The sequence below is a fragment of the Sus scrofa genome, chromosome 15 (genome assembly GCF_000003025.6).
Source record: "Sus scrofa isolate TJ Tabasco breed Duroc chromosome 15, Sscrofa11.1, whole genome shotgun sequence".
Lineage (NCBI taxonomy): Eukaryota > Metazoa > Chordata > Mammalia > Artiodactyla > Suidae > Sus > Sus scrofa.
Genome location: NC_010457.5, coordinates 21,888,865 through 21,916,069, shown reverse-complemented (window position 1 = coordinate 21,916,069; position 27,205 = coordinate 21,888,865). Strand labels below are relative to the sequence as shown.

At 34.9% G+C, this 27,205-nt stretch overlaps 1 protein-coding gene across 1 annotated transcript in view; it reads right to left on the bottom strand.

The window, feature by feature from the left end:
- The window catches only part of DPP10 (dipeptidyl peptidase like 10), a 646,290-nt gene that overhangs the window by 95,920 nt on the left and 523,165 nt on the right, over nt 1–27,205 (bottom strand). The window contains 3 exon segments of the mRNA XM_021075451.1: nt 1,914–2,011; nt 9,048–9,202; nt 18,422–18,542. Coding sequence (XP_020931110.1) covers nt 1,914–2,011; nt 9,048–9,202; nt 18,422–18,542 — 374 coding nt within the window.

The following is a 27,205-nucleotide window of genomic DNA, read 5'->3' as shown; positions in this document are numbered from 1 at the left end:
ACAATTGGCACGTACATAGCCGTGAGGCAGAAAAAAGAAATGTGTTACATGCATTGTGTTGATAAGGTATTACATGACTCTCCCCAAATGCAGACCAAGTTGGTTGCTAATCCAATATACCTGCATTACATTTAAGATTTTTTTCTTCACAGGATTTATCCTCATTCTTACAGGGATCTAGTATACAATTCTGCGTATTAGAATTTCTATATCTAAGGATATGTGATACCTTTTGGCCACAGGTGACTAATTTTATCATATTGTACCTCAAATATTAAAGAGATATATTTAAATAATACTCTAATAAATGACAACTGATTCTGTCTTTAGGAATTTTTGTATTTGATGAAACAGCTATATCTAGTGAATTCATTAGAAAAACTCTTAGTTTACAACATCGAGGTCAGGAATCACTACTTCTTATTACAAAGAAACCTAGATATCAAGAAATTGACTTCAATTTCAAAGATTAAAAAAAAAATCTGATGGAAATTTGAAATTATTGCAAGATTAGGATATTCGGATCCAGAGAGAGGTAAAGTGTCTCATCCAAGATCACAAAATAAAACGGTGGTAGGGATGTACCCAAACCCTCTGGCCTAGTGCACTTTCTTATTAATTCAGAGTCTAAACAAATCAGAGACAAAGATAAGCTTAAAGATCACATAAAATGTTAATAATTTACATAACTGCTTAATTTGTGTCTAAATCTTTCATGGCTGGTAGAACGAGCTTAGAAGTAGAAGTTTCTATTAATTTGGTCAACCTTACTGTATTCTAGAACATCAGTTGTGATGGCCTTTTAAAGGTCTGACATTACAACCTAGATGAAATGCTCTACAACTTGAAAAAGGCTTTACTTATTTTCTACCTCTGCAATCAACTAATCTTAAGATTCTACCTCAAGTATATTTTTTCTATGAGCTCCATCTTTTCCATCAATATAGGAATCATTTATATTAGATTGTTAAAGGGAGCCTTTCCAGTGTAAGCATTTCAAAAAAATTCAATAGCTGTTCAAGTAGGACATACCTCCAGATACTAAAGCCTGCACTGTGAAAAATCCCAAATATGATGAAATTTTCTTAAGTATGTCAACAGAACACCATTTGAGTAGAATATCTACTTGAATCAGCCACACCATAATTATTTTTGATGTCATCAAAGCAAACTATAAGCTTAGCCTCATATCATTCAATACAATGTGAAACTGTTTTCTAAATCAGCTGCTTATTCCATGTCCAGGACTGCTGTAAATTTTCAAAGGGTTACACGATTTGCAAGAATCCCCTTTGAAGTTTGAGACCACTCTGGATTTCAAAATCCACACACTATTTGATTAGCTGTTCAAATACTGGATATTTTGCTAATATTAACATTATGCTTCTGACGCATAAAATGTGTTTCTTTTCTCCCCACTCAAATAAGAAGGATTCTTATGTACGATATATATACTTTTAAAATCTCATTAAATTTCCCTGCCTGGAGGAAAAAAAGCTAAGGAATCACTGGCAAGTTACTGGGAAAGAGCTGGAAAATAACACATATTTTAGGAAGATTGTACTCTTTTAAAGAGGGCCATTTATAAACAGAGTGTCTATTTTCAGGAAAAAAAAAAAAAACAATTCAATGGAAAATCATCCTTTGCCCCCATCTCTCTGTCACTTCTGCAAAAGATCTAATCCTTGGTACAAGTGTATTTAGTCATTTTGTGATTCGGCTAATCACGTTAAAACTTTAAATGCTTCCTGGGAACAAGAGACACAGAATGAGTTCATTCCTGCACTAACTGAGGCAACCTCAGCTTTATTTTCAAGTGAATTTGTTGAGCTGATCACATCTTTCTAAATTGCAACAAAATTATAATTGGAGTTAAAAGATTTCCTGGTAAAAGTGAAATTGAAATTACATACCTTGATTTAAAGCTATCAGGTGGCATGAGTTCCAAAGTATGAGTTGGTCCATATAGGTTTACAACATACAATTTGATTGTTGGGTTCACTTGACCTGCCTTTGAGAAAATGAAAGTTGCAATGCAAATACATTAAGTATTAGAATATATTGAGAAAGAAAGAAAATGCATTCTGATTCCTTAACAATTTTAGAATGGGGAAAGAAGTTTAATTTATTTGAAGTAGAAATGATTTTCAATTCAACAACTTGATTGCTTTCAATTGTTTTTTGTAGATTGCTGCTTCTTGAGCATTTTAGTCAGACAGTTAAAGGTAATAGAAAATTATGATGACTTTACTCATTAGGCAGTGCTACTGTGTTCTTTCCCTAGAATGACACCAGAAGGGCTGGCTTTACAAAACAACTAGCAGATCAAGGTTTCGCAATATAACAGGTTGTGAGACATAAAGGGAAGAAAGCTTGTCTAATTAAAAAAGAAGAGGAAGAGGAAGAAAGAAAGAAAAAAGAAAACCTATTCAATCCAGATGCCACATGCTTAAAATTCCATAATACCTAATCTATTCCATGCATTAATCATCGTAAGTTTTAAGTTTTAACGACTACTAAATGAGGCACAAAGGACCCTCGGGATATGGGGCATGGAGCAGATTACCCTCATTATGTACCTGGCATGAAGAGTAGAAAGTGGTGAGAAAACTTGAGTTTATTAAGTCAAAATTTATGAAATAATAATTAGGTTATATAGCAGTTAGTATGTGTTAAAGCACCACATGAATTATGCTATTATACATTTCTAATACAGTTCTAAGACATATCATTTCCGGATGAAAATGGAGAAGTTAAGAACATTATGCAAGGTGAAATATCCAATAAGTGAGGGAGGGAGCCAGTATTTAAATCCAGGATGCTCTTAACTGCTTTAGTTTCACTTCAGTTCATGCCTAGGCAATGGCCATGAAAGTTTCTCTAAATATTCTATGAAGTCTCTGGGGGCAGAAATGAGAACTTAGACTAACATATCTAAGGCATGTTGGATGAATGAATGAAAGAATGTTAATGTGAATAATTATCAGAGTCAATTTACTTGTAGCTCAATGTGATTATAAACAATACATCAGTATGATTGTGGTGTGGCTGTTTTGTTAAGAGAAGACAACTTGAGATATATAGAGAAGGATAAGGAAATTAAAGGTGAGTTGAATTAGGAGTTGCCTTTGTGGCACAGTGGGTTAATGATCCTGCTTGTCTCTTTGGCAGTGCTGGATCACTGGTTCAATCTCCAGCCCATACAGTGAGTTAAGGATCCAGTGTTGTAGGCTGCATCTGAGGCTCAGGTCTGACCCCTGGCTGGGAACTTCCATATGCCACAGGTGCAGCCAAAAAAAGAAAAAAAAATGTGAAGGGAATTAAAAGACCTGACAAAAATCTAAAGAGAATAAGAATAATTTGAAAATAACAAAGAAAGATCTATGCTCAAGGAATTAGTACTGACAAAACCCAGAGTTAATATGGGACCAGAAGCAACATAATGCATTCCACCAGTAATCAGTAACTGCTCCTCAAGAATGTTTTTTCAGGTTTTCCTGGAAGATAAAAATAACGAGCATGGAAGGGGATGAATAGACAAAGTAAAAGAGGATTTGTAAAGCAGTGAAAAATACTGTATGAGGAGTTCCCACATGGTGCAAGGGGATCTTCAGCGTCTCTGGAGCCCTGGGGCATAGGTTCAATCCCTGGCCCGGCACAGTGGGTTAAGGATCCTGTGTTGCCACAGCTGTGGCATAGGTCACAACTGGAGCTTGGATCTGATTCCTGGCCTGGGAATTCCATACGCCATGGGGCAGCCAAAAATGAAAAAAAAAAAAAATACTATGTGATACTATAATGATGGATACATGTCATTATACATTTGTTCAAACCCACAGAACATACAACACTGAGATGGAACCAGTAATGTAAAGTCTGGACTTTTGTGATTATTTGGGTGTCAGAGGCGTTTCATCAATTGTGTATCAAATCAGATGCACAGCTCCAGTGGGGGATGTTGAATGGGAGCAGGGGCACACATTGCTTCCTTCCCTCAGTTTTGCTGTGAATCATAAACTTCTCTAGAAAATAAAGTCTTAATTTAAAAAAAAATAGCTAGCCCATTTGTAGGAGCATATCACACACACACATCAGAAGTTCTATCTGAAGAAAGGAGCCCAGAAAGGTTTTCACTGTAGAAATGAGGTGACTGTAAAGAGAGATTATGGAAGTGGTTCACATGATAAAGGGTTTCCTGGAAGATAAGCTCTGAGCCTACTTCACAGAGAAGGCTCTGGTGTTAGGTCTTATAAAAATTTTATTGCTCTCAAACCCTCCAGTGCCTATGTACATCTGTCTTGGGAAATTCAGCCTTCTATCTCATTTAAGAGCTCCCTTTTGTTTTAATTAAATTTCCCTGTTCCTTCCTGAAAATATTGGTCTTTCTCTGTAGTATTTGAGTCTAATCATTTCTCTAGCTTGATCAGGTATGTACAGATATATCTAGTTGTAAATTTACACCTAGATGTAAAATTTTAATTTAGAGCTTGGACAGAGTGTTTAGTAGTGCCATCCCAAGTGTTCTTTAACAAGCAGTATTAATTAGACCCTTAGAAACACAAATTCATGGGTCCCAACTGGACCTATATTCAGACCCAGAATCAGACTTTCTAGGTACAGACCTAAGAATCTGTGTTTTAACAAGTCCCAGATAATTATAATTAGTATTGAAATTTTAATAAGACACTGATATACATGTATATATCCATCTTCCTCTATAGAGATATATATTACTGCTCAGCAGGTATCAAAGGTGAACTTGCATGAAAATCATCCAGAGAGCCTGGAAAATTTCTTAAACTAACGCTGAGGCCCACCTCCAGCATTTCTAATGTCTGAATGGGTCAGGAGAATTTGCATTTCTAATAATTTCCCAGATGAGGCTGATACTGCTGGTAAAAGGGACACATTTTGAGAACTGGCTTAGCTTTACCTATGAGTCAGAGAAATCTGGATTCAAATTCTGACTGTTATTTACTAGAAATGGACCCTGGACTGAATGTTAAAGATCCTCAAGTATGGATTTTATTTGATTATCAAAAATGAGAAGACATTTCTTTGGGAATATGTCACCATCAGAAGTTTTGAGCCAAAGCAGGCTTCCTTTCTATGGAAAAAAAAACTCTCAGAGTTTTGTTATAAGAACCAACAAAAAAGATAATTTATGAAAGTGCCAAATACAGTATGTAATTAATTAAATAACCTACGAATTAAAAGTAATGGTTATTATCAAGATATTGTTTTTTTGTTTTGTTTTGTTTTGTTTTGTTTTGTTTGCCTCACCTACAGCATGTGGAAATTCCTGGGCCATGACTGAACCTGCAATACAGCAGCAACCCAAGCCATTGCAGTGACACTGCTGGATCCTTAAGCCATTATGCCACAGGAGAACACCTACACCAATTTATAACAGTTAGTGAAAAACTGCGTTTATATTTTTTATCTTTGCATACACTGATTAAAGAAGAGAAAGTAAGTTAAATTCAATCAATTTTTTTGTGATTCCTTATCAGCGAGGCATAATAATCGTGTGACATACTTTGTTAAAGATATACATAGTTATTGCTGCATATGAAGAATTTTTTTTTTCAGAGCTATTGGACTGTAACCTTATTCCTGTGCAGGATCACTAATATTTCAGTTGGCTCCTACATGAAAATAAATTTAAAGTTGCATACACATGGGCCAGTTTTAGACAATTAAGCTGTCTAGCATTCTATCATCTCAATTTGATTTCTATCTTTCCATGGAGTTTGGAAATTAAGTGTGCATTGCAGTTCATTTGTATCTTTTAATATCTGAATTTTTAAATAGTTTGCAAATTAGAGGAGTTCATCTATTCATTTTTATAGTCATGTTTGTTACAAAGACTGCAAATCCACAAAATCCTTTCTCTATGATTCAGAGACACAAGCCTCAGTAATAATTAACCTTATTTTACTGGGAACCAAATTGTCATTAAACGAGATAATGTTTTAATTAAGAAGATTAACCTGAGGTTGCTGAGATAGAATAGTGTATCTTTTTTGTGCTGAATTGCTAATGATAGGGTATTTTATGAGTTCTGAATCACGCTGAATTAAGTAAAATACAAATATATTTGTTTAGTATAAGTATTTCATTAGTAAATCTGACCACATTGGGTATTTACCATACTCGTTTTAATTTAGTTTAATTTGAAGCAAAATTTAGTGTTAACTCTATGCATTACTTCAATGTCTAAAGTAACCACTTTTTGAAAGTTTATTGCATAAGTAAGAGCAAAACAAAATAGCATGTTTGTTAGTGGAAAAACAAACATTTTAAAAATCCAGAATAGAAAAAAAAAAGAGAGAGACTTTGAAAATTCAAGTAATAGACCCAAAATGATAGCAAAATGAATTCTGAGAACAAGGACCAAAATCTAGACCTAGTTTCTTTGAGTCCTCTTGTCTTAAGTACCTGGGCAGATGCTTCTCATGACAACTACCTGAGGACATGAGATTTTTTCTCTTGGCTTTGGCCACTAAAATATTCATCTTGTCTTTATTTTTAATACTTTTCAGTGGTAGCATTAAATACTCGCTCAGGATGTATACGTGCTACATATATCTTGCATTATCTACATCATTTATTACATATATACACATGCATATAGTGTGTGGGAGGCTAAGAATGCTACTCATACAGAGCTAAGTCATCAGCAGTTAATGGAGCAAACAGACCTCCACCTGACAAGGAGATATTTTGATTCTAGCTACATCTTTTGAGATTCAAGTTAACCTCTGGTGATTTTAGAGAGAGCAACAGAATCAATAAATCTGAGTTACTTTTCCATTCTCAAAATAATTATGACTTTTATAAAAGGACTTAGCCTTTTAGAAGTGCAGGTTGCCCATTTGTAAAACAGAGGCAATTGAAAAGAGGGCCGAATGAGGAAAAAAAGTGAAAAGTCTCTCTGCAAATATATAGCATATATATATATATATACATAAAAAACTCTCTCTGAAAATATATAAACACACATGATTTAGTCAGTTAATAAACATTTTTATTACTTGATGCCAAGCTTTACTATTAAGAAATATTAATATTAAACAGTAGCTTATTAAATCACATAAAATTATCTAGATTTGTCAACCCTGTATCTTCTGATTCACTGCTAACATCTTTCAGTTTTCTCAGATGTTTCTATACATTCATTTGTTTGCTTCAGTCTTGATAAAATTATGAGTCTTAGGAGTTCTCAACTTCAAGCACCAAGAGTCTATAATGTAGAAAGCAACTTGAAGATGCAGCTATTGCATATGGCTCTTATGTGTGAATCCAAAAACCCCACTCCTCTCGGAAAATGCATTGTAGAAAGTGGTCCTTCCCTGTGCCTGATTCTATTCTCTTTGTGCAGTGCACAAACTAAACAGCCCTGAGCCACTGTCTTGCCTAGTGATGTGTGCTTTTCACAACATGCCACTCATTTCTCATTTTGTCTTTACACTGTCAGGCGAACTTTAATCCTAATATGTGAATAAAATAGTGTGAGATTAATATATTTCAGAGGTCTTTTAAAACTTTTTATAGCTTTTTTTTGAAAAAAAAGAATCAGATGCAAGTATGTTGGACAGGCACAAGTTGTCATCCATAACACACAGCTAAATCTATAACCAGAGAAGCCATACATGCTTTTCCCGGAATACAAGACAGATGTCTTGGGAAATATAATCACCATTTCTTCCTGAAGAGCCCTGGGTTTATGTACTTTCAGATCTATGCCCAGAGAAGACCCTAAGAATAATATTTCCAAACCAGGGAATCAGATTCTTCTCAATCCTGCTGTCTTCCTTAGTGACTATAATACTGCAGCCTAGTGGAAGGAAGATAGGCTGGGGAGAAAGCATGAAATCTCACAAAGGAAACAGTCTTCTTATCTGACTCCCCAAATTCACTGCTTTCCTTCCTCCTCTCCCCACCTTGGGTAACTTGAGTCTTATGGATAACAGGAAAATAAGGAAAGTCATTCCCACTCTGACAACACCTTCATGGTAGGAGTAGAAAAATACATGTACTTTTTCCAGTATTTTCCCCAGTTAATGCAATGTACACATTTAAAGGTATATAACCTATTGTACTTTGGAAACAATGTACAACTCACTAAAAAAATGCTTAAAAATGTCTTCTAACTGAAATCAGCAGCCAAGTCTTACCCCATTAAGAGCAAAAATAGATAAACTGGAATTTTCAAAGTTTTCTATAAGACATCTTTAAGGAATTAATGCTTGAGGAGGGAGACTCAATTTTTCTTTGTTATACAAACACTGGGAAAATAAACTTTAAAAGAAGAGACATTAAATAATTTAAAACAGCATGTACTAGAAAAAAAGATACACTTTGGAGGTTTTTGTAGTCTGCTTTCTTGGAGGCTTCACTCACCCAATGCTTAAAAAAACTGGTTTGTTGTCTGGGCGGGATTTCCACATTTGCTTCCCTAAATAAAACAATTCCATTTATTGCAGCTATGCCTGGCTATGACTCTATCTCATCAGTGTATAAAGGATGTTCCAGAGTATGCTCTGCTAAAATAATACTGGTGTTAATGTTAATATTAATAAATTCTCTAAGCTTAGTATATTCTTCATTGGTGATTCTTTATGTTTAGTCAATTTTTTATTGAGATCCTTTACACTTAGTCTATTCCTTACTAGAGATGCTTTATGCATAGTCTATTTTTTACAAGAGGTTTACAATACACATTAACATATAGTAAATTAAGTGCACTAAGAAATCATCTGAAAAAAAATCGATTTTTTTTTTTAAACTGAGAATTCCCAACTTATTTGACTGTGGCACTTTTTGCTCCTTTACAATACCTGTTAATAACTCACATAATATTCTTTGGATAAATCTTTGCCTTGGCATCAATGCTGCTTCTTATGTTTTCTGCTTCATATGTTGACAAGTAAGGGGCTTACTTGGTTTTCCATAGACAACTTGCTCATGAACCGAGAATACTATCAATCAAGTCACTGGTACAAAGACAGCAGAAACTAACCAGCACTTCCACATTTACTTACCTTAGGATATGGATACTGCTTTCCTTTGGGATACAAAGCGCCAGTAAACCGGGGGATAACCATGTTAGGCACCAAGGAATCATTGATCATCAGGAAGGCAAGCCTTTCTCCATCTGGTGACCACCAGTGGGCGATATGAGAATGCAGAAGTTCCTCTAGAATAAACGAGTGTTATTTGAAACCAACTGTAGAGATGTGGGCTCAGTGACCCACAAACATCTGTCCTTGAAATCTCCATTGTACATAAATAATTTTCTCTACAGTGAGTTGGGTTTTATCAACTTCATGGAGAATTCTCTTTCTGATTTACCCCTTTAATCCCAGCAAAAGCAGATGCAAAGGAAAGAAGGCATAAGGCAGTGAAGTCAAGATTTCATGGACTGTCAGTGAAGGAAGAAGATGAAAGCACCGTCAGAGTAAAAACAATGAGAACAGGAATTGAAGACTGAAATATGGTGTAAAACCATACTCCTATCACAACTCATTCCTATTTGCATTCAATCATATTTCTATCCTCTCATCATTAAAGTTGAAGACCCGCTGTATTTGTTAAACTATTTTAAGCTCCAAGGAAACAAAATAAAAATATATATTGATTATCTTTCTTGTGGTCCCAGATACATCATCTACTTTTCTACACCTGATTTCTGGCACAGGAAATTAATCTGTATTAACTACATCAAAAGGGCTCCCATGCATTCTGGAGAATGGCCATTATGGTCCTTTGGCAAGAGAGTAGAAGGAAGAGAGTAAAATCATAATATGTATTCCCATGGCTTTGTCCTAAAAAGTCACCTGATGCTGGCTGTGCATTTTAAATGATGTCACTACACCTGTCAATGCAGCCTCATCTATACCGTTTTCTCCTTTTCTATCTAGTAAAGGCTCATTTCTGTGGTCATAGGGGTGGTCACGGCTTGGCTGCTTACTAATCTAGATTATAGTTCTGTCGTTTGGATCTCCTCTACCTTTATCTATGTAAATTATCTTTTTTAAATAAATTCTTTTCAAATTATCGAATATGCTAAGTCTTCTCCTTTTAAGACCCTTACTGATACAGTGGTTAATACCTGCTGTAGACTCAGACAGACCATCAAAATTAGATTTTGAGACTCAGAGATATATCTATATATATATATTATACATCTACATTTAATCTGTATCTATCCACCTATATCTATATGTTTGAGCTAATACTAAAGTTTTCTGGGAGTAATAGGAGCATAGATGATCCATAGCAAGGAAATGGAAACATGAGTTATCAGCTGTCATTGGTGATAACAGAGAATAAAATATAGCTAGGGAAAAAAACATTGGTTGGGAGGACAAGGGGTTATGACACACTGCTACTACAACAATAGCAACTGTAAAGATTTCAAGTAAAGTCCATATGGTTCTTATAAGCCTTCAGAGGGATTACACAGAAATAAACAGAAATTGAAACAATGACCACTCAATTAGGAATAAACAAAAGGTGGCCATGGCAATTTTGAAGGAGTCCCTGTCTTCTGTAATTGAAAGGAAGATATGACTGAGGCCCAAGAGAATATAGTAAGTGTGGCAGAGCTGCAACACAAATTTTAAACACCTCGCTTGTTAAAGCTAAGAAAGCAATAGGGTGGAGCAGTATTGGGAGCCTGACATAGAGGATAAGAATGCTTGGGTAGACATGTGCAGTACACTTAATGCTTTCTTGGCCCATCTCATACATAACACATTTTATAGTGGAATAGTTGAAGATTTTGAATCTTAATATTTCCATAAGTCTTCGTGCTGACGGAGGCAATCTCTATCCAAGAGAGTTAGGCCTCCTCTGCAGAAAGGCAGAGTAGAAGATTAATTCCTGTAAAGTTTAAGAGTCTGGGAAGAGCTTAGAAATCTAGTAGCCTGGGATACACTCGGATATCTCTTATAAAGTGAGAGACAATGTGGTGGGATTGTATCTATCCAAAAGGAAAGAGGGACTAGACCGTTTGGATTTTGAAGAACATCGTAAACCACATTCACATGTGCTGCCCTGTTTTGGTCCCAGCCTCCAGCTCTGAGTAGAAGCTGAGCAGGAGAGGGCCGTGCAGCAGATCAAGGCCATGGTACATCCCTACCATCTTTACCTTGTAACCCAGCATATATGATGGTAATACAAGTGTTCATGGAAAACTGATACATTGCATGCAGCTTCTGACAATTACCACATGACAAAGCGCAGGCATTGCAAGCTTCCTATGCTGATATATATTCCTCCATTCAAAAGCAGCTCTCTGTTGAGCTATGGTAGAAATAATCAGCCTGACCATGGGATGCAAAGTGACTATGCAACCCAAACTGCCCATCATGAACTGATTGTTATATGATTCACTGACCATAAAACTAAACACATACAGCTGTATTCCACTATAAGATAGAAGTAGTATGTAGGGAACTAGGCCAGAACACATAAGTGAACTGCCCATAGTACTTCATCATTTGCTTTATCCTCTTTCCTTCATCTCACATCTATGCCTCAGGGTGTGCTTTCTAACATAAGGAGGAATAAGTGAAGGCCTGGCTTATGAGCAGATTTATACAATCTACTTGAACACACTGGTCTTGGACAGGCTCTGTAATATAATCTGACATAGGGGTGGCATGAAGATTAGATAAACATGAGCTCTCCAAGCTGGAAGACTTTTGAACAAGATGTTTAGTTTTTTACTTCGTGTGGAAGGAGACTTGGCTTGAAGCATGGATCCATCCAGACTCATGCACAGTAACTAATAAATGGCCACCTGGTGAAAAATGTAAAAAGAGTAAAATTATAGATTTAGTTACAGGAAGTCTGGGGAAAGATAAGGACATAGACTTGTCAGAAGGGGTAAAAATTTAAAAATTTGAAGATATTAGTGTCCTGCTTAATGTTCACCAGAGCACATACATAGCAGAGGAGCCGCTCAATGTTCAGGTGGACAGGATGACTGATGCAGGCACCTCATATACCTAAGAGAAAATTCTATTCCTTAAGCTTCTTTTATTTTATTGATTGATTGATCAATTGATTATTACTTAATGAATTTTATTACATTTATAGGTGTACAACAATCATCACAACCAAATCCTTAAGCTTCTTTTAGAAATGACTAATTTAAAATTGAATAAGTTAGAGCCCTTCCTTGTGCTTCTCCCTAGCTTAATTGCCACATGTTGTTGAAAGGGAAAGGAAAAAGAATGAACAGTTAAGGAAAGGAGCTATGATTAACAATTAAAGCCATGTAATAAACTCTTTATTTTCATAAGGAGGGCATTTCCCCTAAAGTCTTACATGAAAAATACAAGTATTGGCTATAGTTATACATTGCAGACAGGTATATAACTGGACTAATCCCACTCTACAATGAAAAGTAGCAGATGGAACTTGTGTGCTCCTCTGTGAAGTTCAGAACATTTTCATTTGAATAATAAGGATATCCGCCTGGTTTCTGAGTTTGGGTTTGGTATGGCCAATATGAAACCAGGCAAATCAACTGAGAAGAATGTTTGTGCATGGTATTTTTCTGGTTCCCACCCATTGAAACTGTGCACTATGACACTGAAGAAAAATATGCTAATTGACAACTGAGTGTAAACTCTAACTCTTATGAGACTTGAAGGTACTGAGAGATCAGGATGTGTTCCCCAAAATGAACACGCTGGGTTTCTAAGAAGCAGGTTCTATCCTGGGTGCTAAAGCATGTGTATGTCAGTTGCCTTCCAAGAATAGAAACTAGACATCATCTACTCTTATTTATTTCAGAGTGATTTGTACCTGAAGTTGTCCTCACAAAAATGGTAAAATAGCCAAGTAGTACACACAAAGGGTTATCTGATTCCTTTCAGGTACAAAAATAAAGCTAACTGTATAGCAAGGAAATAAAAGAATTCTTAATATGCATTTGCTTAAAAGTCCTCTTAGACAAGGCATACATTCTGCAATTTCAATTAATTAGGGCTTTTATTCATGGATTGTAACTTAAAGTGTTATTTATATTATATACTTACAAACACTGTGTTTTTACAATTCCATTCTATTTCTTTTCAATGTAGGTTTGGATCTTCATCTTCTTTATTACAATGATTTAGAAAATCTCACTGTAGTGCAGATGGGGTGCTCAACACACATTGTTTTATATCACAAACGCTTAAAAATATAGCCTCAACACAAAGCACTTACAGAAAACTAACTCATGCAACTGTTGTGTACCGATTAGCATGCAATTCTGAAACGTGAGTTGATTTTATTTGTAGTTTATCAACTTAGATGGGATATCCTGAGGATGCCACTGCCAGCTTGTGGATCTGTGGTTGATTTTACCCCCTTATTTTATGTATCTCACTGTCAACTTTCTTGAAAGAATTGTCTATATTTATGACACTCTCATTTCCCATTTACACTTCCAACAACAGCAGTCTTGCCTCTGGTACTACCAATTGACTGATTTTGCTCTTATAGAGTTCTTGCAGCAAACCTAACAGTATCTCTGGAATCCTTAGCTTATTTCACCTTCTAAGACCTAGCATTGTTGCTTATCCTATCTTCCTCTGGCTTCCATGGCTGTGTCAATAATTTTTCTTTTTTCCTTTTATCAGTTACAGTCCAGTTTTACTGGGATTTAGTAAGTATTCAATAAACATTTGTTGAATCAATGAATAGATGAATGTGACTTCCTGTGTCTATGAAAAGGCACAAAATAAAGTGAATATAGGCATTTTGCATTGTCCTCTTCATGTAATAAAAAAGTAACAATTCCAATTTGTTGATAAGGATATTGTTTATCCTGTAAATTTTTTCTCTCACTTTTTGATTATTGCTATTCTTAAAGTTCAATGCAAAAGTCATTTCTTCTATGAAGCCACCCTATATTCCACCAATCCATCAGAATTCCATTTATACATACATTTAATATTCTGATGTTGTTCTATTTATATTCTGATTTACCATCCTCCAAATAGTTCCTTATATAATAACTGTTTACAGTTTTTCACTCCACTAATTTGGAAATGGTGCAGACACAGAAACCAATATTCCTCATTGTATTGCTCTCAGATAATGCCTGATAGATATACGTGCTTAGTACTGTTGGACTGAATTTCAAAGGACTCCTTTAAAATATGAGATTCTAAATTATATTTGTAAATCATTAAGTGTATTAGTTCATTATTCTATGTGTTCAAATAATAGAAAGTGACATTTAATTTTTGCTTATATTTAATAGATTAAGTACTTTATGGAAATTTTCATAGTTGTAAACTTGGTAACTGTGAACTTTAATGTCTTTTTTTTTGTCTTTTTAGGGCCTCACCCACAGCATGTGGATGCTCCCAGGTTAGGGGTCTAATCAGAGCTACAGCTGCTGGCCTACACCACAGCCACAGCATTGCAGGATCTGAGCCAAGTCTGTGACCTACACCACAGCTCACAGCAACACTGGATCCTTAACCTGCTGAGCAAGGCCAGGGATCAAACCTGTAACCTCATGGTTCCTAGTAGGATTTGTTTCTGCTGTGCCATGATGAGAACTCCTGAAATTTAATTTTTTGAAGCAAAATATTGAGCTGATATTTTTTTTTAGTTATCACGTTAAATATGCCAATTTATACAAATATGATTTGAGATGCTTTGTGTAAATTATATTTTAAATGTTTTATTTTGAGTATCATGTTTTATTTTTCTCCTGGACTTCACCAACTCTTTAAAACACATTTTTTTTTGCTTTTATTTTCCTTAGGAATTGAATAATACTAGAAATAGAAACAAAGAGGCTTTGTAATAACACTTTCAAAAGAATTTTAAAGACTCCACATTAGTGACTGGGAGAAATAACCATGCTCACAGATTAGTCTGGACCTAAAAAAAAATTAAGTTATATACTTACAATTAGCCATAAGAACATTCTATTATCTTTTATGTAACCCTTTTACTCTTTTTTTTCCCCGGTGTTAACTACAGAAGGTAAATTTCAATTTTAAAAAGGTAGAAATGTTATACATTATTTCTCGAGTTTCCCATACATACTAATTCAGATTGTAGTTGATTTCTGTAAAGTAATAAAATGGACCTCTCTAGACTAGAATTACACATATACTGTTGAAGATCATATGCATTCCTAACAGATATCACTGTTTTCCCATGAGGAAATTGAAGTGAAAAGAAGATCTGGATTCTGGAATATATTGCCACATTGGACAAGCAAAGTGATTAAGGCTCATGTGGGTCCCTTGAAGCATAGGTTGGCGATTCCAGGCAAAATGTTGAGGGAAAATTAATGACATCTGAATTGCCTAAATCCCTCTGCCCAATCTTAACATTGATTCCCTTAGTATCATTCCTTTTCTTGGAAATGAAGCAAGAATTAAGGTAAGTCCATGGACAACAGGGTTCAGTCTTTGGCTAAGGGTACAGAACAGGGAAATCCAATACCTTAGGGCCATAATCTATGCCATCCCTTAGGAAACAATGGAAGGCACTGCACTGTAACAGGTAGAGTAGCCCAGGATGAAGCACTGTCTTTGAAGACACAGGTTCAAGTGGCAGCTCTGCCCCTCGTGAACTCTGAGGTCATGTCCAAGTCACTCATCCTCCCTGAGTCTTGGTTTCTTCAGTAAGTGATTTGATATAATAACATTGTAAGAGTTAAATCCTACAGTATATCTGGAATCTCCTAGATACCTAGAACATATGAGCTCAAAGAACTGTGTTTAATTTGAATGGCAAAAATATAATTTTTCCATTTTCCCCTTTTTGGAAAGTGTCAGACCTATAGCGGCATCTCAGAAGTTTTTGTTGCCCATTCATACTGCTTATCTCTCAATACAGTGTTCACCTTCATCCCAAATATATAGGTGTTTATTCTCGAATTGAGATGATCATCTTATTTCCCAGAAAATAGTCTTTAATTTCTCTCCTTACAATTTCCTTAAAAATATAATCCATAAATGATTTGTAGCCTTCCCTAAAGGATAAAGGCCCACATCATTTTAATCAGTGGTCAAGTCAGTAACTTCTAATTGAGTTTACCTCCAGTTGACACAATATTTCATCAATGTTAAAGACAACATTTTGTCACTCAAGACATCATACTAACATTCTGTGAAGCACCAATAATCTCACTAAATTATCCCTCTACTCCCTGAAGTCTACTGTTCATTACGATTGCTTGCTCACTGTGTCTGCCACCACTGTTTAGTAGTGATCCGAACCCGAAGCCACCAAATAGTTCTTGACTTCTATCCACTTCATCCATTTAAATGTGATCTGTTTATTTTACTGCTCATCCATTTTAGAATCTTCCCTCCTTACTGCTAATCCTAGTCCTATTACTCATTATCTCTTGATAGAACATAGAAAAAGCCTTATAGTTGTTCACTGTTTCTTTTTATTATTCAATTCTAGCTTTACACTGTAGCCAAAACGGTCTATTTATGAGAATGAGCTAATCTTGACACTTCTTTTCTTGAAAAGCTGTATTAGTTTCCTTATTTAATAGTGGAAGGATAATTGAAATTTCAGATTATTTTTAGGGTTACTGTCTCTTGGATCTTGTTGACTTCCTTTTTCTCAAATTTTATGCCTCAATAATACCAAGCAGATTTAATCCCCTAGGCACACATTTTGCTACTGAAGCTTCTGTGTTTTTGCAAACTTTTAACCATTGTTTGGATTATCCCTCCTACTTTCTTCTTATGTGTTAAATTTCTTAATCTTTGAGGCTCATCTCAGAGGGTTTTTCCTGTAAGAAAATGTTTCCAAATCCCTAAAGTGGGCCATGTTTGACTCCTTTTTTATAGAATTCTATGTTTACTGTGATATGACTATTTACCACACTGCATTGACATGGTTTCTTCATCTTTCAGAGTCTCAAACAGTATCAAAATATTTTGAATATAAAGGGTATATCTTTCCTAGCTCCTCTAGGTAAGAGGTGGTTAATTCCTACTATCTAAGTTCTCAGAAGTACCCAGGTTTCCAGTTTGTTTGTCACCTGTTTCTTCAATTCATTGGGTCCCTCCAATAATTTATCTTTTTGAAATAAGAAAGCCAGAGTCATCTTCTGACTCTTTCAACCAAAAATCCCTATTAATCCATTTGTGTAATTCATTTTAAAAAATATCTTAGTGTAATAACCACTGATAATTATACAGTAGTTTCTTCTACTCCTCAGAATAAACTGTGGCTTATAAAATCTTTTATTATTTGATGCTAGTATGTAACACAAAATATATTATAGATACAAATATACATGTAAATATTGAGGGCTACAATGTCTCTTCCTTAGTAGTTCCACCCAGCAACACATCTCTCTTAATGTAAAGTCTGAGAGTAGAACTTTGTTGTTTCCTGATATATATCAGTACTTAGACAAGTCTGTGAAACACAGTAGGTCTTCAATAATATCTGCTGAGTGAGGGCACAAATGAATGAATACATATAAATGATTTACTTTTCTTGCATAAGTAAAAATAACAACTTTGAGGTAGAAAGATTGCATTTGCCAGTATTACTCAAGCATAAAATGTATTCTCTGGAAGATTCTTTGCTTTATCATTTCTAATCAAATGGACTTAGTTTAAATTTTTACATATTTTGCTAAGATAAATTATAGTCTGAAACCTAGGTATTAAAATCACACTTTGAGTCTTCTCCAGGCAATCTGTAACTATAACTAGCTAATAATTGGTACACAATAAAACTTGATATAGGTTTTTATCACCTGATTCCTTCTTATTTTCTCAGCTATTATGAAAACTCAATTCAATAGCTACTGTAAATAACCCTTTAGGTAAGTTTTATTTTCCTCTCTATGCAACAGCTTTTAAAATGTGACAGAATGTTCTTAATAGGAATGATTAAAATCAAGTGGTTTTCATACACTTCTTGAGCAATAAAGGATTTTTTTTCTTCTTTTCCAGAGAGTCAGAAAAATTCAGCATCTAATTCCAGAGTGATGTAAGGTGATTATTCAGTTTCATTAGTTAAGCATCATCAAAAATAAAATCTATTTAACTTCAACAAAATGCTTAAATGTGTATGTGTATACATATATATGTAATATATTTACATATATTACATAATATATTTACATATATTACATAATATATTTGCACATATCGTTTAATATATTTACACATATTTGTATATTATATATATATATCTCAAACATGGAATCATACAAGTAGATATAAATTGCAACCAGTCAAAATATGAGCAGACACAGAGACATGAAAGCATGAAGGCAATTTTGAGAGGAAATGAGGAGAAGAAATAGTACTATTACTATTGTTCCAGAATGAACAGATTTTTCTTATAGATTTTGTATAAAAAAATGTCATTTGTATTCTTTGGAAGTTAAATCTATTCAACTCACCTTCATATAACCAGTCAGCAATTCCATTAAAAATAATTCCTTCTTTTCCAGAAGATGTCAGTCGCAATGAACTACTCTTTATATCAGGTTGATAGTAGATATTATTTTCAAAAATATAAATCTGGATCAGGAAACATGTAAAACAAACAAACCAAAAACCCAAAATATTAGGAAGGCTTTTTTAAACTTTCATATTAGAGAGTAATAGCTGAAGAGCTCAGTGTTTTATTCTTTGTCTGCTGTCAGTTTGTTTTTATTTAATGTATATGTCTGCATTGCTTTCAATTATTAATAGCTGTTTCTTTCCCTATCCTATCAATATCAGGTTATCATTTATAAATTATATAGTACTTGGTATTGAAGCTTTTAAATCCTTATTTTCAACAACAATATTTTATCTACTTAATAATCTTTTTCTTATACCACAAAACTGGCTAGGATTTGAGATAATATTTTGCATTTTTAAGAAACTGACAATTGGACTAAATGCAATTTTAGTAACAGCAAACTGCTTGAAAATCTTCAATTTCAGGGCTTTCCTTCTACAACAAAAAAGCAGTTGGTGATCAATTAAAAAAAAAAAACTCTTGAGAGAATCTCTCTGTTCTATCCAGCTTAACTCACAGATCCACTGATAAAGGGAAAGGATGACAAGATTCCTTCAAACTGGTAAGTGGCACACACTTCTCTATGCCTCAATCTTCCCCGGTAATTCTTTTCAAAATAGCTTATTAGTTATAATAACCGTGTGCTTGAGGATTCAAGAAAGAGTTTGAATTTGAACACATTACAGTATCTTCCAAAATAATATCAACATCAACAACAATAACAACAGCCCCAACACAGGAATGAAAGTAGAAATTAAACAATGTCTGTCCATACAAAAAGATTTGCCTTTAATATAAATAACTTAGGATAAAGTTATTTATAATCTACTTTAACATTTTTTAAAAATTGTATCATTGCACCCACAGCATATGGAAGTTCCTGGGCCAGGGATTAAATCTTAGCTGTAGCTTTGACCTATGCTATAGTTGCAGCAATGGCCGATCCTTTAACCCACTGCATTGGGCCAGGGATCAAACCTGCACCTCTGCAATGACCTGAGCCACTGCAGTTGGACTCTTAGCCTACTGCACCATGGCGGGAACTCTCACTTTAACATAATTTTAATGCCAAACATTTCAAACTACTGGTTTATGTGATAATATAACTGTCACAGAACTGTGTTTCATCCATATGTTGGAGGAAGAATAGAATATTTTTCAGAGAAAACCAAATTGCTATTTAGATTGAACATTTAACCAAATTTAAACCAAATTGTTGGTTTAAATTGTTGGTTTAAATGTTGTTAAACCAAATTTAACAACATTTAAACCAAATTGCTATTTAGATTGAACATTTAACTAAGAAGTTAGTGTCCATGTGTTCCAGCATGCTGTAGGATCATTACAAACTGACAGACACAGCAATGACAAGAACTTCCGAAATAGCTGTCTAATTGATTATGAGGTCCTAGATTTTAAATTTTGGTGTGCACAATGATGAAAGCAATCTCACTACCTAGAAAATTTTATTGATATTCTGTTTTCATTCTGGTGATGTGGCACATATTTAACAGTGAGCATGCCTTGTTAATCATTCCACCACTGCCTGCTATTTGTATAAAAGGTGAGGATGCCAACATATGAATAAGAAGTGGTGGGGAGGAGAAAGAAAGATAAAATAGATATTTAAAATATGAGTTTTATAATCAGGCAGCCTAAAATTAAATTCAAATTGCTTTCATAATTTTCTGAACTTCCTTTTTATTTTTTATTTTAGTGGATTTACAGTGTTGTGTCAGTTTCTGCTCTACAGCAAAGTGACCCAGTCATACATATATATACATTCTTTTTCTCATATGATCTTCCATCATGTTCTATCACAAGTGATTGGATGTAGTTCCCTGTTCTGTACTTGCTGAACCTTTCTTATGTCTCAGTCTTCTTTATAAACTGTGGGTAAGTCTCAGACCCACTTTAGAGATCTCATGTGAAGAGTAAATGAGATGGTGAATGTAGAACATGTAGCATATGTGGCTATGACTAAAAGCTGGGCTGACTTCACACAAGATAATCCGGTTCAAAATCTTACACTTTCTGGAGGCACTACAGATTCTAAACCAAAATAAAACCTCTACAGCTTCAGATAATGTGTAAACTATCCCAAACTAGTGACTATTAGGTTGCTTCTATTATGTTGGCTAAATAGTATTAGGAATAGTTAGTAGAACAGTCATAGCAAGTAGTGGTAGTTATTTGAAGGAGAGGGGCAGGTATTAACAAGTGAAATTTACTATTTGCATGGAGAAAGATTTCAAGTGATACAGATACAGGAAATAAGCTTATTATGAATGTATGTAGGTCATACTTAGGCAAAAGTTTGAGAACTACACCTTGGCTATCTTAAAACTTGATGGAAATGTTTTTATTGTCTTCCACAATGCCTTATAATTGAGAAATAATATTAATTATATTGCACTATCTACATGTTTCTTATCCTACCTCCTTTTGCCTTTCACTCACAACATATGAAACAGGCACACAAAATCATCTTTAATTAGAGGGAATTCTCTTTTTGTACAAGAATATTCTATTAGAACTTGTAAGTAAATAGAAAATCAGATCATCCACACCCCGGCTACTTAAGCACATGTGACTATTATCAAAACTAGGGGTGACTTAACCCAATGTAACATTGTTTCAAAGCCTCAGCTTTGAAGGGAACAAACTCTAAGTCAAAATGATTAATAAAACCTCCACGACTTCAGCAGATGTATAAATTATCCAAAACCATTGACCAGTAATTACATTTATATTTGAAGAACAGATTGGATGATATTCAAAATCCATATGAAACTGACATCTGCTTCAATGTAAAAGAACAAGCAATATGGAATCAGAATTTTAATGTCATTTGCTAAAAGCTGCAATACCAGGGAGTGTCCACAAGATCTTTTTTCTGCGGACAAAAGTGGCTGCCTTTACGAAAATGTATGTTTATAACCTTTTAAAGCCTTTTAAGTTATCAGACTTCTTATTTGAATTATATTAGTTTCAAATAATAATCAAAAACTCTCACCACTACCTTAGTAATATAGAAGTAACAAATATTCCCAGGTACTCTCTGGACATGCTAAATGATATTTAAAGCATCCAAACGGCAATCATCGAGGGCTGGAACTAGAGTTAAATCACACTGAAAATATGACAAACACTAATGCCATTTATCCTGATGTTACTGATTAAACTGTCATAATATTTTTGATACTATCTATCAATCCAGTCCTTCAATGAGCCTGCTAAGTAGTTTAACAAATAGAAATGGATAGCTATGTGACCATTTAATTTTACAATTAATATGGAAAGCCAACTTCCCAGTTTTTCTTTTTTCTTTTTTTTTTTTGGGAGGGGGGGCTTTTTTAGAGCTGCACCTGTAGCATACGGAAGTTCCCAAGGTAGGAGTCCAATCAGAGCTGCAGCTGCTGGCCTACACCACAGCCACAGCAATGCAGGATCCCAGCCACATCTGCGACCTACATCACAATTCAGGGCAACACCAGATCCTTAACTCACAGAGTTAGGACAGGGATCAAACCCACACCTTCATGGATACTAGTTGGATTTGTTGCCGCTGAGCCACAAAGGACACTCCCTCCCCAGTTTTTCAAAATCAATGGTCTTAATAGACTTACAAAATAATTCAAAATTGGCAAAGTTACCACAAAAGAAACAGGAAAACAGTTGAAATACTATGTGCTGGATCATGGCAAACTGAAAAATATGGAGTAAATAACCTAAGAATTTATTGTAATTAATGCTTGAATTGATATTACTCATTACCAGGTGAGTAAATACAGTATGTGTCATTGCTGTGCAGGTGTCTTTAAGAGCTGATTTTCAATTTTCTTCCTTCTCTTCCTCCTGCCACAACCACCAGTAATGCTTCAGATGACAGGTTCCCCAGCGCCAGGGTTGCAGGCTTGGAAAAAACTCCTTCCTCACCTCCCAGCAAGTTTGTGATGGGCATAAGTCAAGAAATGAGTGTTTGATGTTAAAAGTCATTGTGATTTGGGGTTTGAGAGCAATTACAATGTAAATTACCTTGCTGTGACAGAACCAGAGACAATGCCTAATACAAACTTTCAAGAGCAGACTTTTACAAACTTTTAGCAAATTTAATGGAAAAAGAACATCAGAATAAAAAAAGTGTAATTAAATGTTAGATCTATTTTAGCTGAAATATTACTGAAAAGCTATTTCATTTTCACTGATTTGAGTGATTTTATGATAATTTTTTAAATTAGAAAATGTGAATCATTCCAAAATCCTTATATGTTATACCAGTGTGAGAGAATCTATAAAGTCATAGCCAACTTGGCATAGTTACTGAGTTTCCTTCTACTGTGGATTGCTTTTTGGAAAAAAAAAATCGGAATTAAGAAATTATCCCAGATTACACATCTTATTAGCAGAGGTGCAATGAAGAGTCCTTGCCTATGTTGGCTGTGAAAATATAAAATGTTACAGACATATTAAAAAGCACCATGGCAATTAAAAACAAAACATATTCCATCTCATCAGCAATCCCAAACCTAGGCCTTTGTTTTGTAAGAAAAATTAAAAAAATATGTAGATATTGATGGAGAGTGATATTTATTTCTGCAGTATTTATGATGGTCAAAAAGGAAGACTGGAAGTGAAAACCCATCAAAGTGAATGCCTGGATGGATTATGATTCATTCCCATTATGTAATAATGCTCAGGCTTTGAGGAGAGTAAATTAGTTCCTCATGAGTTGATGTGGAATCGTTTTACTGAGATATTGTCAAATGACAAAAGGCACAAAACAAAACAAAAAATGATTTCAACAAGAACCCATTTTTGTGCACCAGACAACAGCAATAATACAAATTCACACTGCTAGGTATCTCAGCAGCAGCTTTACATTGCATATTGTCTGTCGCTACTCAGCTCCCTCCAAAAGTCTTCTATTACCATGTGTCATCAGAAACCTGAAATCTGCAATCCTAAAATTCTCTTGCAAACTAGTATACTCAGCTTCTTTGCCAGCTTGATTCTAGTTACTTTCTGCAAAATGAGAGTTACCTGCTAGTTAGCAATTAGAAAGTATTTGCCTCTGGCAGTGGCTTTTGCATGCCAGTTTCAGCAATAGTGACTCAGTGGTACAAATACATACATGTACACACACGAGGAAATTATAGTAATACATATTGAAAGACATATGCTTATCTCTTAATATGGATGACTGTGTTGGAAAGTGAATGTGTAGCGAGAGAGAGACAGAAGAGTGAAAACAATCAAACAGAAAACAGTAAGAAAATACATGAAAAATACTTGATCACATTTATGCTTGTGTGCAAATTATACGGGTTAGTATATGGATGAGTTAGGTACCAATATTAATTTCAGTGATAATGAAAATGATGATAGTGATGTGGAAATTAGTTTGGCATGGGGTCTACGTGAATAATAAGTATTTAGTTAGTTTTAAATTTGAAACTAATAATAATAAGGGTGTTTTCTTAAATTAGAGTAGGGCTGTCCAATGTTGGCATTACTGACATTTAGGACTAGATATTTCTTAGTTGTGGAGGACTGCCCTGACGCTGTAGATTGACTAGCAGCATACCCTCAGTTCTATGTACCAGATGCCTATAACAGCACCTTCTCCTTGTTACGACAATCAAAAATGTCTCTGGACATAACTCCAAAGTCCCCTGCAGGGTAGGGGCAAAATCACCTCTAACGAACTACTGATTTTGAGATAAATCAGTTTTTTGCATGGGTATGCTCAAAAATTAAAATAATTTAGTTTAATTTTTCAAACCTTTAATGGCCAATTTGAAATCTGTTGTTAGAAATAACTCTGCTAGGTATGCCTGAGTTATAACTATTTCAATGTCCCTGTCTTCAAGATGATTATACTTTTACATAAGAGATAGGTAATCTTCTAAAACCTAATGAAGGAAAAACACGTATTACAGGTCTTAGTCATGAGCAGCAGGAGTCAGGATGAGGGAACTTGTTCATGGATTCTTGTAAGAATTACTGAGTTTAAATTGTGTTATGAAGGACCATGCAGTTAGGAAGGTGGAAAGGAAGAAACGCCAGCCTATAGGAACAGAATGATCTAAAGCTAAAGCTGCACAACTCTGGGAATATACATGGCAATCTGGCACATATCTTAGAGTCGTTTTGCAGAAAAAAGATCCCTATTCGTGTGGAAAACGGTGACTACATGCTGACCATAAGCACATAGAACCAAAACTGGTTGGGACCAGAAGACTGATGACTAGGATTCATGAAACATCACCCTGTTTCCTTACCACCAATCAATCAGAAGAAAGTCCATGATCTGCAATCTTCATCCCAAAAGCTGCCTTTAAAACCATTTCTTGAAAGCCATTGTTTGAGCATGAGGTGTTCAGTCCCCTTGCTTGGGACCCTGTAAGTAAAGACTGTACTTTCTTTCACCAAAACCCAGTGTTAGTAGACTGGCTTTGCTGTATAGTGGGTGGACAAATCCAAGTTTGGCTTGGTAACACTAGTAGAGAGCAAAACAGGGATCTTCTGGACTATGCTCTGTTTCTACCCTGGGCACTGTGAGAATGGAAGTGTTTATGAGAATCATCTCAGCATATTTGCTGCATGTAAGTTAAGCTTAAAGAAGAAGGAAAAACTGTTATGCAGAATTTTTATTAGTAGTCATAATTCATTGAAAATGCTACCATAAGGATTATCGATATTTTACTGAAAGCCATAGCATATTGTTCAACTTTATAAAAATTCTGTTTCTTTAATTTGCCAGTATGTAATAAATTATGAGTGCCCATTTATGTAATGCAAAGTAAAGCTTTGAGCACATGTTAAATAGTTTGATTACTTCTGACACTTTGGCTTTGAAAAAATCTGTCTGTAGGTTATAAAGTACCTCTTTCATTTCTCTACAGGACCATCTCTGGGATAGAACAACTCACTCAAATCACTCATGTCACCTTTGCACCAGTACCTGACATTCTAAAGACAGAATCACTATCAGAGAACTCTTATCTCCTGACATTTGCAATTATTCATATAAGGAAGCCCTTTCAAAGAGTTCCTCTTTCTTAAAACCTTTACAGAACATTATGCATTCTCAAAGAAGTGAAATATATCTCTAAGTCTTAAATTCATAATTATGGAAGTCACTCTACAGTTTCAAAGCCTTTGTACCCATTTTTTTAAAGGAGAAAATGAATGCCAGATAACAGTTAGGAAACAGATAACTAAAAACCAGCTCCAATCAACAAAAAGTAACAGCAGACTGTCTCTTGGCTCTGTCAGTCACTAAAAATCATTTAGGGTAAGAGAAGACCTTATGATAAATAGATCATTGTGATAATTGAAAATTAAATAAAAAATTCTTATGAACCCTACATAATAAACTGGAACCCGTTGAAGACAATCAACATTATCATTATCATTTAAAAAAAAACACTTTATGTACTAATTTATATATGTGCCAGAATCCTACAGGATGGTATTGTCAAGTCATTTTGTATCCATTTCTTCCTCTACTTCACTTTCTTCTTTTTCATTGTTCCTTAGCCCATCTTCATGCCTTATTCCTCTTTTCCTAGCCCTTTATCATAGACAAATATGTATCTGGAGCCATTTATATGCTAGATGCTGTGTTAAGCTTTGATATAAAGACAAGTTCTTATGATCTAATGTGACATTCCAATATAAGCACACACAGATTAATGTAGGTGTGGCAGGTAAAGAAAAATAAAACCAATGAATGAGGACATTAATTCAGGGGGAAATATCACTGCCTAATGTGTGTCATGGCAGTAGAAATTGAAATGGAAAATAAAAATAAAAGCAAAAGTGTAGAAAATGGGATTTCTATCAGAGACATGGGATCTAATTGTGGCAGTGCTTTTTGTGAGACTAAGGTAGTTGCCAGTTGCAGTATCCTAATCATATTTTCCCATGGCATTCTAATCAAATTTTCCTAAACAAATCCTGTGTTCAAAAATGCCTGACTCCTCATGGCTCTTGTTTATTTTCTAGTCCTGGAATTCAAACTTTCTCATAGGCTCTGAGAGCTTTCAGAAATCTTTTTAATGAATTCATTTTCTGTTAAAATGAACCTGAGTCCAGGTCTCTTGCTTAGTTCCAGGAATCCTAATTGCCAGGTGGCACGTGACAGCTTAACCTTCAAACCTTCATGGGTAAGAAAGCCTTTACGCTGTCAATTATGTTAGGAGCAAGCTGAATTAACCTCTCTTTCCAGCTTTCATCTATCCCAGGATTAGCAAAAAGCATGGCGCACATGCACTTTGTTCTCTGATGTTAAAACAATTTGTTTTTACATTTGTGTCGTAACTCCTTGTTTTTCAAAGGCAGACTCCAAAAATTTCAAAAAAGAGATTCCATGACGGAGGGCTCAGGGAGAGTGGAAGTAATTCTCACATGCTTATCAATGTGTCTGTGTCTAATGCTTTCCAGTTTATGGGCATGTTGATAAGAAAACAAATTGAAAAATGCAGAGGGTGGAACCAGCCTTGGCTATCTCCCATGCACATTTTACCCATGGTTCTACACTCTTTATTCCACTTCATGCAATTTCTAGGCATCCCTGGCCACAAATGAAAAATATAGGTCTTTTTTTTTTTTTCCAATAGAGAAATATCCAAACATGTTTTACTATATCCTCCCCAAATACTGGATATCA